The 12,756-nt window shown below is 55.2% G+C and overlaps 6 protein-coding genes across 6 annotated transcripts; 3 read left to right on the top strand and 3 right to left on the bottom strand.

Moving 5' to 3' along the window:
* Positions 1-167: 167 nt before the first annotated feature.
* A1O7_03565 (dolichyl-phosphate beta-glucosyltransferase) lies at positions 168-1,577 on the bottom strand (the record flags this gene model as incomplete). Its single annotated transcript, XM_007757584.1, has 2 exons — positions 168-1,334; positions 1,419-1,577. 2 exons carry the CDS (start codon positions 1,575-1,577, stop codon positions 168-170), a joined length of 1,326 nt encoding a protein of 441 aa, XP_007755774.1.
* A 376-nt stretch (positions 1,578-1,953) lies between these two features.
* Positions 1,954-3,616, bottom strand: A1O7_03564 (uncharacterized protein; the record flags this gene model as incomplete). Its single annotated transcript, XM_007757583.1, has 2 exons — positions 1,954-3,406; positions 3,459-3,616. The coding sequence occupies 2 exons, from the start codon at positions 3,614-3,616 to the stop codon at positions 1,954-1,956; spliced, it is 1,611 nt and encodes a 536-aa protein (XP_007755773.1).
* A 726-nt stretch (positions 3,617-4,342) lies between these two features.
* On the top strand, positions 4,343-5,179 carry A1O7_03563 (uncharacterized protein; the record flags this gene model as incomplete). The annotated part of the gene is made up of 3 exons (XM_007757582.1): positions 4,343-4,418; positions 4,494-4,919; positions 4,983-5,179. The coding sequence occupies 3 exons, from the start codon at positions 4,343-4,345 to the stop codon at positions 5,177-5,179; spliced, it is 699 nt and encodes a 232-aa protein (XP_007755772.1).
* A 448-nt stretch (positions 5,180-5,627) lies between these two features.
* On the bottom strand, positions 5,628-6,375 carry A1O7_03562 (protein yop1; the record flags this gene model as incomplete). The annotated part of the gene is made up of 4 exons (XM_007757581.1): positions 5,628-5,806; positions 5,861-5,924; positions 5,977-6,192; positions 6,325-6,375. The coding sequence occupies 4 exons, from the start codon at positions 6,373-6,375 to the stop codon at positions 5,628-5,630; spliced, it is 510 nt and encodes a 169-aa protein (XP_007755771.1).
* A 796-nt stretch (positions 6,376-7,171) lies between these two features.
* On the top strand, positions 7,172-10,050 carry A1O7_03561 (uncharacterized protein; the record flags this gene model as incomplete). Its single annotated transcript, XM_007757580.1, has 2 exons — positions 7,172-7,878; positions 7,926-10,050. The coding sequence occupies 2 exons, from the start codon at positions 7,172-7,174 to the stop codon at positions 10,048-10,050; spliced, it is 2,832 nt and encodes a 943-aa protein (XP_007755770.1).
* A 930-nt stretch (positions 10,051-10,980) lies between these two features.
* Positions 10,981-12,708, top strand: A1O7_03560 (uncharacterized protein; the record flags this gene model as incomplete). The annotated part of the gene is made up of 1 exon (XM_007757579.1): positions 10,981-12,708. One exon carries the CDS (start codon positions 10,981-10,983, stop codon positions 12,706-12,708), a length of 1,728 nt encoding a protein of 575 aa, XP_007755769.1.
* Between the last annotated feature and the right edge of the window lie 48 nt (positions 12,709-12,756).

Genomic DNA, 12,756 nt, shown 5'->3' with positions numbered 1-12,756 from the left:
GCCCGACCGACGCTCATCGCATCTTTGAGGATCTATAACTTTTTTTCTATGCTTTATCTGGTCATACAGATCGCAGCAGGCATGTGTCGTCACAATGCCTCCCAGATGAGACCCAAGTGAACTGGGCGTGCAACAGCCACGTGGTATGCTCTGGCCATATGCTGATGCTACCGTCGATAAATCCCTGTCCCCCAGCAAATCCTCAGTATGGCCAACCCCCACGCCATGCCGATCGAATCCTTGACCACATTCAACTTACTGCCCACGACTTCCCTCCACCCGATATGCACCTCCGCTACCGGGATGCCCGCACTCTCTGCCAGCATGAGCATCTCGACGTCAAAGATCCACCCCTCCATGTGCATGTGCGGGATGATGAACGGCAACGTGGGCCGCGAGAACAGCTTGAACCCGCACTGCGTGTCCTTGATGCGCGCCGTCGCCGGCGGCGTGAGCAGCCACAGAAGCAAATGGAACGCGTGCATCAGGAAATTGCGCAGCCGGGAGCGCTTGACCACGGCCTCGGACCCCACGAGATGCGCGCGCGACCCGACGGCGATGCCTCGTCCCGAGGGGTCCTCGACATCTCGGCACGCCGCCAGCAGCTTGGTGAGGTCCGAGAACTTGGACGCGCCGTCCGCATCGGCGAACAGCACGTACTGGCCCCGCGCGTGGCGCATGCCGTGCGTGACGGCCCCGCCTTTGCCGCGGTTTTCTTCCAAAGACACCATGCGGATCGAACCCGGCGGGATCTTGACGCCTTGCGGGGACCGATGCGTCCAGGGGCCCGAGTCCCGCCGGGGGTGTGGAGGGAGGATATGTGCGCGGGCGAACGTCTGCGCGGTGAGTAGGGTGTGGTCTGTACTGCCGTCGTCGATGAGCAGGATTTCCCACCCGGAAACCGGCCGGGAGTCTGGCTTTGAGGCGGCGCCGTTGGCCTGCTTCCTGTGCCGCGGGCCGGCGGGAGAATGTTCGGGTATGTCCTGCATGGTCTTTGTCGAGCTTGAGGAGTTCGGGAACACACCGTACTCGGTCTGCAGAAAATTCACAGCCTCCTCCAACATGCCTGACAGTCTGTCCTCCTCGTTGAACGCCGGGATGACCAGCGTGAGAAATACCTCCGGCGGCTCCGGCTCAAAGTCCTTCTCCATGTCCAAGTGGCTATCTGGCCGTTCTTGTCTCGCCTTGTAGGATCGTTGTAGGAGGTCGTCGTACCAGCAGGGTAGGGGCTCCGGGTCCGTGACGTCCCCCGTCTTATCCACAGTCGTGTACGTCTTCTCTGACGGGCGGGGCCTTCGCGGCTCCGGCACGAAAAAGTATATGAACAGCCAGACCTGTGCGTACAATGTACGTTAGCCAACGTTGAGACAACGCTTCAAGCCCGCAAAACGCAGCCCGCAGCGTAGCCAGCGACGTACCACCAACACAACCGCAAAGGCAGCCCAGATCAGAATAAAAGGCACCATGCGCCAGTTCAACCACTTGTCATCGCGGAAGATGTTCATAAAATGCCCGCTCATCCCGAACGAGCGGTCCTGCCCGGAGAAAGCCATGGGCGTCGCGGCCTCGTTGGCCATGATGGGGACGAAAGGAAGGAAAGTGGTCGCAAGGACCGCGCAAGGTGTCTTAACGGGGTATCAAGGCCATGTGAAGGGATTGCAGGCGGCCTGGGTGGGCACTGATCACGAATCCCACCTGCGAAGCCAGACGTGACAGTTGTTCACAAAAAGTAAAGTTGGAGTCGGTCGGCGAATCGGCGTCAGCTTCCGCCAGGGGGAATGGCGGGGACATGCTACTGAACGATGAGCAAACGGCGTGAGTTCCGCTGTGTAACATTGTTTATAGTCATCATATTGTAGCCTTTGGAGTATCTGTCTCGTCAGGGACCCGAATACTCGCACCTTCATCGATCTTTCATATCTTGTATCTTTTAAGAACCTGTTTCACACTTCATCACCGGGACGAGAACGAAGTCGACCCAGTCACCTTGGTCCACGCACTCTCCAGCTTACTCTCGATCAACTCATTCACGGGTTCGGCACCGACGTCACTAACGCCAATCCCATCCGAAGCCTTCAGTCCACCCTCGTCATGATTCGGCTGATGGACGTCCAGACTGTGGTCTATATTGCTCGCATAGATGACCGCTGCAAAAGCCTCGAGCTCCTTCACTTCTGCCTCTGCAGTTGATACATATTCATTAGGTGGGTTGTTGCCGTTGCCGATGGCGTGTGCCTGGCGCGTGATGACTGCCAGTATATTGGCGAGTTTGACACGAGGCTCCCCTGGCACGACGGTGACCGCCGAGTCAAGCTCTTGGATACGCGGATATGGTGCGCTGGAAATCGACGATGAGGGCGAGTGTGGCCTCTGTTGTGGGTATGACTGTGCAATAACTCGAGCGTCGATGAGATGTGAGAACATCGAGCCCAGTAGCAGGGTGTGAATTCTCGTAAAAGTAGGCGAATCGATCAGATCGGCCGTCTCGTCCAGCAGTTGACGCAACGGTCCCGTTGATGTGTCGATGTGGATTGAGCCGTGCCTGCTCTCGTCGTGCTCTGGGTGCAGTGACTCTGAGCCTGGTGAGGTAGCGGGCGGAGTGATCACGCCAGACTCAATCAAAACGGCCTCCTCCTCCTCCTTTGGTGGCAGCACATATGGCAGCCACCTCGTAGCATACCTCTCCTGCTCCGAACTGCCCTCGACCTTCTTCCGCACCTCAAGAACCAGATCACTCAGTCTAGCTGCAGTGATTCCCTCACTAGGCGAAATACCTCCAAACACCTCTTCAACTGCTTGCCTGACTTTCGTCAGGATCTGCGCATACCCTTTGTGCAGCAGAAACCATGAGAAGGTCAGATATCTTCGGTTCGTCTCGAAGTCATTCCCAAAGCCGGCTCCTGCACTCCCATCGTCATGATCTTCCAGGGAGATAGAGTTCGCTCTGCCCGGTGGCGGTGGCTGAGCAAGCGAAATGACCGAGGAGAGGTAATTCAGTCGGCCAAGGAGATTCAATTGTATTCTTGTGAGTATCGTAAGTAACGACAGACTGTAGATCAGCGTAAATGCTCTTGTGAGCGAGGTCACCTTCAACTCATTCCAGAGTTGGGCCTTGGTCCGCCGGGGACCCGGCGACTGGCCTCCACTGAGCGGCATCTGACTGGTATGCATGAAGCTTCCCGTCTGAAAGCTGGACATGCTTGCCGTGTCGCCATCATGCATGGACGAGACTTCGGACTTCCCTTCTCCTGAGGCACGTGCCAGTCTTTCGGCCTTCTTCTGTTGCAGTTCATGAGTCAATTGCTCGACGGGGAGATCCTCCACGATATTGTCGGTGAGAGTGGGCAGCAGGGCAAGGACTGTGATGGTACAATCGGTCTGGTTCTGCTCGAATCGCCGTCGGATACTAAGGATATGGAATCAGCGGTGCCAGCAATTGAGGAGACCTTATGCCATACTTCTCCTTCGCGATCTTGTCCATCTGCATGCGCTCTCGCGCCTCGTTGACCTTCCCAATGACATATTGAGCGGCCAAATATCCCGCGCCAGCGATTCCAGCGCCGATGGCTATCCCGGTGCGGTGCCGCCGCAACCAGCGACGTGTGGCTGATATCATTTTGACCAGCAGGGATGGAAATGTACCTTATCTCAGGTACACGGTGTCGACGGATATGTCATGATCGCAAGCGATACAGCAAGCGACAGGGAGCTCAGGACAGGGCTGTCAGTGAGAACAGATGCGCCGAGGCCAGCGACCAGGTTAAGACACGACTGGTGTTGACCTGGTCACCTTTGTCGAATTGATCGATAGTAGAAGGACGTGTGGCTGGTGCCTCGGCTTCAAGGCTGGAAGGATCATGTCGGTGTTGAGAGCTTGTCGGGGGCACAGCTGGGGTGCCGCCTTCCTTAACCAATAAGAGCGATCTAGGTAAGCCTGCAACTACGTAACACCCGGGAAGGGCCACTGGTAGCACTTTTGTTAAGGGCCTTTTTACCCGGAGATGTGCCTGCCTTCGCTAGCCGGGGATGACCTCTCCTGCCCGATAGACCCCACCATGGCAGGAAGTATGAATGGAGTTTTCAGCGGACCTCGTCGTCGTCACTCCCTTTATGAGTATTACCAGGGCGAGTCGTTACCAGCGCATACGGCGCATCCGTTGAAGTCTGCGGACAACCATGTCTTGAACGGACATTTCTTACAAGGCGCCAGTTCCTGGCTGCCACGCATTTCGCTCCTCCGCGCAACTGTGTAGGTATATACACACACAATCGAACCCCGCCATTGTACCCAGGGATTCCAGGCCACAGCATATTTTTGGCGCAAACGTCGCAGCCTGTCACCATGGACCAAGGCCGCCCTCGCGAGTACATCCTCGAAGTCTTCGCAGACCAGACTTTCGTCAGGGACATAGTTAAAGGTGCGCCGCGCGGGCTTGCTGCCCTCCAAGGGTACAAAGCTACACAGAGATCAGAACCTGACAGGTCTCGCTGAGCAGGAGTCCTGCATACAATATTCTTCCACCGCTATTTCCCGCCCATCCGACCATGTTTATACACGCCTACAGCGTCCTCGCACTCCTCACACGCGCACACCTCTTCACACTCGCAACATTCGCTCCCCATTACCCTCCCCTCCATCCTCGACCCGCCCGAAATCTCCACAGCAATCGACTCGCACACCAACCTCCTCATATCCCAGCTCACGCCACAGTCCTCCACAGGCCCATCCAGCTTGTCAGCCGCGGCAGGTGGCTCCAGAGGCGAGGTTGTGGTGAGATTCTACGACCGAAAGAGGAGAAGAACAGGGATTACCACAGGATGGCTAGGTAGGCTAGGTGGAGGAGGGCAAACGGAGGAGGAGGTTTGCTGGGAGGAGTGGTGCGTGCAGGTCATCGTTGCGAGACCTAGGAGTGAAGCTGGTGAGACCGCCCTTTCCACATTGCGCGCTGTCACTGAAAATGCTCACCAATGCGATGAGATAGACCGAATCAAGGTCCGCCGCGCCATGGAGTCGTCTCTACAGAAGACGGCCATGAAAATCGTTGCCATTGTCAACCGGGATAAGGACCATATTCCCCCAATCACCACTAGTGATCAGAACCCCTTTCCCTACAGGATATATGTCAATCCCAAGCAGCAGGAGAGTGCTGAGAGGGGTTTTGTCGGAGGCTGGAGTTGAAGCTCGTTGCTGGTACAAGGCATTCTGCTGGCTTCGCAGTCGGGATACGAGCGAGATTTCTCACCAATAGAAACGTATAGAGCAAAAGCGTTGTATTGAATTCATTGCGCATGGCCATGACTGCGCAACTCCTTCTGCTGCTGATTGCTGCCACTAATACCACTCGCGCCTAAATTGATACTCCGTAGCCGCTGCCGTATCAAGGAGCGCAAGATCAACTGGTCTATTGAGAAAAGTCGTATGAATACTCTCCGCATGCCCTCTCCATCACGCCTGGGCAGCTCTGCACCATTGTCGTCCCGGTATCTTCACCGCTGTGATGTCCCCCACGTCGCATATCTTGTCGTCTGGTGGTATCAGCCTGTTGTCATTTCGTCATTCATCGCATCAAGAGTCCGCGATTTCCTTCAATTCCTGCACAAAGCTAGACAACGACCGTTTGAGTCGTTTACTGGCTTTTCAAAGCGGCGTCGGCCTTGTTGCGGACATCGCCGGAAGTGGTGCCTTGGCCTTGGAAGAAGCGCGAGAAGATTGGGTGGAGGACGGATCGGAAGACAATCTGAGCGCCGTTGGTCACGGGCAGCGCCATCCACAAGATCAGGATGAACTTGAAGACGTAGTAGAATGCTGATGCGACCATTAGAGTGGACGCCGAATGATTATTCAGGGGATGCGACTTACGGAACCAGTAGACAGCGTTGATGATGCTCTCAAAGACGGTGAGGAAGGCGTAGACAACCCAGTACTGTGGTTAACGTCAGTATATATCGGGTTCGAGAATTACTGGATTAGCATACCGTCAACCATTGAGTGTCATCAACCTTGTTATTGCTGAACAACGCCTCGAGAGAGTAGTATCCGGGGATGATGAAGCCGGCAAAGTTGACAAGAAATTCGCCTCCGATATTGAAGAAGACGAGGAAGAAGTAGAGACCAACGAGGCCGAGGAAGACGTAGACCTTGGGGACGTTGGTCTGTCTCTCGAAATTGTTGAGGGCGGGATACTTGCTAAGCTGCAGATACCGGGAGTCAGCTCAATCATCAGCGTCGAGACACTTTGCGATGAGATGGAGGGACGATGGACGGTGACGTGCTGAAGGTAACAATGGGAATCCGGATGCCTGGGTTGACATGTGCTCACATACCTCCTTATCGATCTGAGAGATTTGGTGTTGGGCTTTGTCTTGGAACGACATCTTGACGGCGGGCAGATTATTATCCTCGAGGGAATATAGATTGTTATCGTGGAGCAAAGGAGACTGGATGCGGATGAAAGCTTGTGTGGTCGTAATATGCAGAGTGCAAACCAAATGTGCGACAAACGAGCAGGTGAAGGAGATGACGTTGGGTTTTGTTGGAGTTTGGAGTGGGCGGCTGCTCCTGCTCAAGGCACGAGGGAGGAGCGCCTGTCCACGTCGCCTGATGCCCGTCAGTCGGTGACGGTCTCGCAAGTCACCACTTGACTCGACCCCACGCGGCCCACTAATTAAGCTCTGCGCGGAATGTGCGACGAACGTGTGCAGCCCTCCGTAGTGTATTCCAGCCGCCAGACTTCACCGTATTCTCTGTTGTTTTCCTGGTCGTTACCTAGTCAACATCTCGGATTCGACTCGACATACACAAATCACAAGCCAGTGGCATCTCAGCCTCGACAGCCACCACGCGAACTGGTCTGAGACCGTGAAGACGGCTCGTCACCGAGCAGTACATCTTCACAGGCACCTTGACGCGAGTCACTATATCCGCCAACAGTCACTGAGCCGCGGACACGCCCGCACACTTCGACAGAGCCCCGTCGCCCTCCGACCTCCGTGTGCGCTCAGATGTTGTGTTGTGATCGCTCGAACTCTAAAGCCCACCTCTTCAGCCACGAGCCTACACAGACACTTCCAAGACGCGCACTTCTCTTTCACGCAACCATTCCAAGGGGATACAGGACGAAGACTTGTTTGTTCTCGTCCTGACGGTGGACTTATCGCAGAAGAGGTCGATATGGCGCAGTCGCAAACCCAGTCTGTGGACGAGACTCCGGACCACAAGGATCCTGCTTTGAACAATGCCCAACTCTTGCAACAAGAGAAGCTGCGCCCAAAGTCTCGAGCGTCTACAAGCAGCTTACAGTCCGTGGGTGTTGGCACTGCTTTTCAACCCGCGCATCAGGCGCATGCACCACCACCACAACAACAACCGGACGATTCGAACATACCTCTCGATCAAAACGCTTTCTTCATGCAACATGGCGCTCATGCAGCCGGGGGCATCTATAGCCCGCACCCAGACGAGATGATGATGCACTATCAACACGCACATATTCATCAACAGGCAATAGATCCAGCCACAGGAATGCCACATGAGATGCGGCCAATGTCACAACAAGCATTCCAAGAGATGCAACAATACCCAATGCAATATCCTCATGGTGTACCCCAGTATCCCATTGGCCATCAACATATGCATCACATGCGCCATCACTCGGAACAGTTCGAAGGTTCCCCGGCACCTGAAGACTCAAACAATGAGAACGGCGGTGCCAAACGAAGAAAGGGCGCCGCTTCGAGTATGGCCAACGACCAAGAGTTGCGGCGACTCCTGGCCCAGTATCAGGGCAAGACACTGAAAGAGGTCGCGGCCGAAGTCCAGAGGAACGAAGGGGCTGGTGGAAAGTCTGAAAAGGCAAAACAGGTCTTCGCGATGCTTTGGTAAGTTCCCTACGTCGGCCTTCTAGATCATGACTTACCTTTCCCAGGCTCCAAGAAAGCTGTCAGAGATCTGCAAACTCAGTCCGCCGCGACCGTGTTTTTACGAGATACACGGAGCGCTGCGGCAATGAGCGTGTCCCAACTCTCAATCCGGCATCCTTTGGAAAGCTTGTACGCATTATCTTTCCCAATGTTCAAACCAGAAGACTGGGTGTCCGAGGCGAATCAAAATACCACTACGTCGATCTCTCATTGATAATGGACGATGATGACCGGCCGTATGCCCCTCCCATCGAGAGACCTGGGACATCGAGCGGCAACCAGCATGAACGACATGCTTCGCACGTGGACGCCACCAAGGTTTTCAAGCCTCGAGTTTCTCCTGCCCTGGACCGACCTATGTCAAGAGCGACCATGGAGACTGCTGACTTTCCTGCTCCCAGTGCCGCATTCTTGTCTAAAGAAGCAGACACTGCTGCGGAAGATGTGTCGAGCCCACCAGATGCACAGTCTGAGAGGCTCGATTGCAAGTATATCGACACTCCTACCGTCCGATTTCCTGTCAAAACAATGCCCGGAAACGTGGTTGCCGCGCTGCCAACTATTCGACGACACCTGCCAGGGAGCATGGCGTCTTACCTTGGAATGCCAACCGTCAATTCTCTGTCGCTGCCGGCGACTTCATCACAAGACACCCCGATTGACTTTCCGGATATACATCCTTACCTTGAAGGTGAGGTATATGATGCAACCATTGCCCGTGCATTGTTTCATCTATACCGCTCATACTGCATTGATGTGATTGACGCATTCCGAAAATGCAAGGAGAAGCCATTCTTCAACCATCATTCGGCTTTCAACGGCAAGATGACCGTGCCAGTCTCCAAAGTGTTCTCGATGCCATGTTTGGCCCCATGGATCCAAGAATGCGACATGCGAATGTATAAGCAGATCGTCCGGTTCATTGCTCCGCTAGCTCTCCAAAACGTCCCTGACGTTGTGTGGAATGTCTTTGATCGGATAGGGACGAAACTGGTCGGTCACCTCATAACAGCGTTCGAAGAGAAATGCCCCGTCCATGTCATCGTCGCAAAGATAGTACCCGCACAACGTTTTGTAAACGTGTTGAACAAGTTAAAGGGCGCAAACACGGCGACGCTGCAGTTCAGTCGAATGCTCGAAGACCCACAACAAAGAACTCAGATGTGGCTGGATCTAATGTCCATCGTGGACCCTGATCAGCTGCTCGAGGACAGTATGCCGGCGCCGGAAAGCATCGAGAAGGTCCGTGGCATGCTCAAGCTCGACATGCGTCCTCTTGTGGATCCCGTGGACGAGCCTTTGGTCCATGCGGCCGAAGATGACCCAACGAGCGCGTACGCCACTCTGCTCAATGATGACTCGATTGGCACCTTGGGAATCTTGCTTCCAGAAGTCGGCGACGATCCAATGTCGTTATTGGAACGATGGGTCAACTGGCTGGAGCGGTTGCCTCAACTGTATGGCGGTCATCACCCGCAATGTATGATCAACTGGCATACGCGGTTCTGGAAAAGCATCATGACACAAATGGGACGCGGCGTAGCCCACAGCTATCAGTCGTGGTGGTTCGTCGAGTCGTTTACCACGCAGATGCTAGACTGGATGACACAGATGGAAGGGCTCATGCTGGATTCACACAGTCAAACCATCGCAGACGAACGGGAGCAGGACAAATGCAGACAAGCACAATCGCTGCCTGACGAGCCTTTTCGTGGGACGAAAAGAAAGCGGACGGAAGAAGAGGCCGGGTTCAACCCGAGCACTCAACTGGAACAAGATTCACACGCATCGAAGAGACCGTCGACCGCTCCCAAGAGCTCGCCGGCTCTCCCATCGACGCGGGTGATGGACGACGCGGCTCCTCCGATCGATGACGATGCAACCGATGCTGACCTGGACGAACTGAGGCATGGAGGCCCTTTAGATCTACCTAGCTTCCACACCGGTCTGACTAGCCCCGTCAAAGGCCGAGGACCCGGAAATCACGACGACAGCGGAATTGGCCTCGGGCTTGACGTTGAGGTTGATGTCGAGGCGGAGAAGGAAGCCAGGAAGTTCAACAAGAAGGACTGGTTCCTCAGCAGCGATCCGGCAGACTCGGGAATCGCGCTGGGGGTAATGGCTCAATGAGAGCGACACAGACGATAGACAGCGGTGGAATACTACTAATGCACGGTTACATGGTTCGGTGCGGGATGAAAGCTGCGAGACGAACGTGAATGAGGCTACACGACGGGACGAATGGGAAGCGGGCGATAGGGCCGATAGGAAAGGGGCGGAGGTGACGAGGGACCGACTTGGACGACTTCGACGATGGGTCGAGCCGGTCCACAGCTTGTTGTCGTTGGGTCGACGGCTGGTTTGATGTGATGGAATTTCCCTTTTCCTTTTCTGTTCGATACCCCAGATTTGGATGACGGGCTGGAGTGTCTTTGTTGTCCATGAGATTTGCTGCGGGCTGTACAGCGCCAGATATTGAAGGGTGTGCACTTGATTTGGTTTACAGATTGCGCCAGTTGATTGTTACCGCTTGGAAAGCACCTGGAAGGAGGCACGCTTCTGTGCACCATATACTCCATGGACGTCTGCCATAAAGCTGGGCTTCTGCTTGTTGCCCTGGAGATCTGCCAGAGCGAAGAATGGTGGCGGATTCTATGTAGCTGGACTGGACATGCTGGTCTGCGTCAACTCGATTAATTATGTCGGTTGGAATGTAGCACACAATCTTTCAGACCCGATGGGAGAGCACCACCTGTCCACCAAGCATTCTGCTGCACATTATGTATACAAGCTGCTACAACTAGCCCAGCCCGAAACCATATGAGGGTGAGGCGGACTGACCAAGATACATACAACCTCCCTAGTGGCGTTGGCGAGCTGGTGGAGTTACGATGCACCTTGCCTACAGTACATGAAGCTTAGCATACACGGCACCCATTCTTTACACCGTCGCGTCTCGAACCGATACATCTGCATGTATATAACATTGTGATCTGGTCGCTTGTTTCAAATCCACCCTTCTTACTTTCTCGTCGGGACCGACGGTCAAAAGCTCCAGACATGGCCAAACGATCCGCCAAACCCAGCCATGGCTCCAAGGACCAAAGACAAACCGTGTCAGAGACATCGGTGTCCGACACGCAGCAAAGTTTCCCAAAGACACTCGACAGGCCCCAGTCTAGCTTCGCTACCCTGTCTGATTCAAGAGTGCGGACAGCCCTGCAACTGGTGCTTCTCGCAGCACTGTATGCACCCGTCTCACAGCTGAACCTGTCGCCAGTCTACGGGGAGATACCATCTCGTCACTACCATCGATATGGACTGACCGCGTCCTTCCTGGCTGCGTTCCTGCTTCGGGGCCATCTACCGCCGCGAACCGCTCGTGTTATTGTGCCACTTTGCTTCTGGGTGCCGCCCATCCAGTTTGTCTTGTTCCGGTTCAGCTCGGTGCTGGGAAACCCTTTGGGCCCCGTGGTCACAGAGAGCCTGACTTGCTTCCTAGTGGTGACGATGTCCTTCTACGTTGCCATGCAATCGTTTGACAGCGTGATCGGCAGATCTGACTCGAGTCTAGGCGAGGCTGCGCCCTCGATGGGCTTGTTCGTGCTTTTCAACGTCTTGCACCAGGCGTGCAAGGGATTCATCTCGTCCACCGTCGGTCCTGGCTTCCTGAGGTCTCGCATCGGGATGCAACTGATGGTAGCGTCATTATACGGCATGGTCTTGCCCAACAGTGTTCTCTGGCCCTCGCTCCCAGCTGTGGCTTTCACTCTGGTGGCGAATCCCCATTGTGGTCTCTCGCGGACTACTCAGGTGCTGAACAACACACTAGCACTGCATCACTACACGCTCCTGGAGCGGAAGGAGTCCATCACCGGATACATCTCAGTGCTGGAGGACAACGACAAGGGGTTCCGCGTCATGCGATGCGACCACAGCCTGTTGGGTGGAGAATGGAAGATGCCACCACCCAAGAAGGGCGGGGCCAGAAGAAGAGTCGGCGAGCCCATCTACTCCATCTTCGTCATGCTCGAGGCCGTCCGCCTTGCAGAGCCCGCGCCGAGCAGTCCTCAAAAGACTGCCTTGAACGTCGGCCTCGGGGTAGGGACGGCCCCCTCGGCACTGATCCAGCATGGCATCAACACCACCGTCATGGAACTCGACCCTGTCGTCCACGAATTCGCGCTCAAATACTTCAACTTCCCGCACAACCACAGCCATTACATCGGAGACGCCGTCCACGCGGTGACCACGGCGAACTCCTCCGAGGCAAACTCCTACGACTACATCATCCATGATGTCTTTACGGGTGGCGCCGAGCCCGTGGCGCTCTTCACCACTGACTTCCTTTCGGGACTGCACATGCTGTTGAAACCCGATGGAGTCATCGCCATCAACTACGCAGGAGATCTAGCGATGCCGGCCTCGTCCCTGATCTACCGGACCATCACTTCTGTGTTTCCCAGTTGCCGAGTCTTTAGAGAAGACGAGGCGCCCGCGCCGGGGGTCAAGCCCGACGACTTTACGAATATGGTCTTCTTCTGCCGGAAACAGAATGTGCCCGTCAAGTTTCGGAAGCCCGTGGCCGCAGATTTTCTGGGGAGTGGTGCGAGACGGGCGTTTCTGCTTCCCAAGCACGAGATCATGCCGGACGAATTTGTCCGTGAGGGCGGGATACTCGAGCGTGGAGACACGAGGGAGCTGGAGAAGTGGCAGGCTCAGAGCGCGATCGGGCATTGGAGGGTCATGCGGACGGTGCTCCCGGATGCTGTTTGGGAGAACTGGTGACGAAAAGACTCTGTGGAAACAGGGCGGTTTGATGTTGATATGGCTTGT

Source organism: Cladophialophora yegresii (genome assembly GCF_000585515.1).
Source record: "Cladophialophora yegresii CBS 114405 chromosome Unknown aczIN-supercont1.2, whole genome shotgun sequence".
Lineage (NCBI taxonomy): Eukaryota > Fungi > Ascomycota > Eurotiomycetes > Chaetothyriales > Herpotrichiellaceae > Cladophialophora > Cladophialophora yegresii.
Note: the sequence above shows the minus strand (reverse complement) of the source record. Positions and strands in the feature narration are given on the sequence as shown.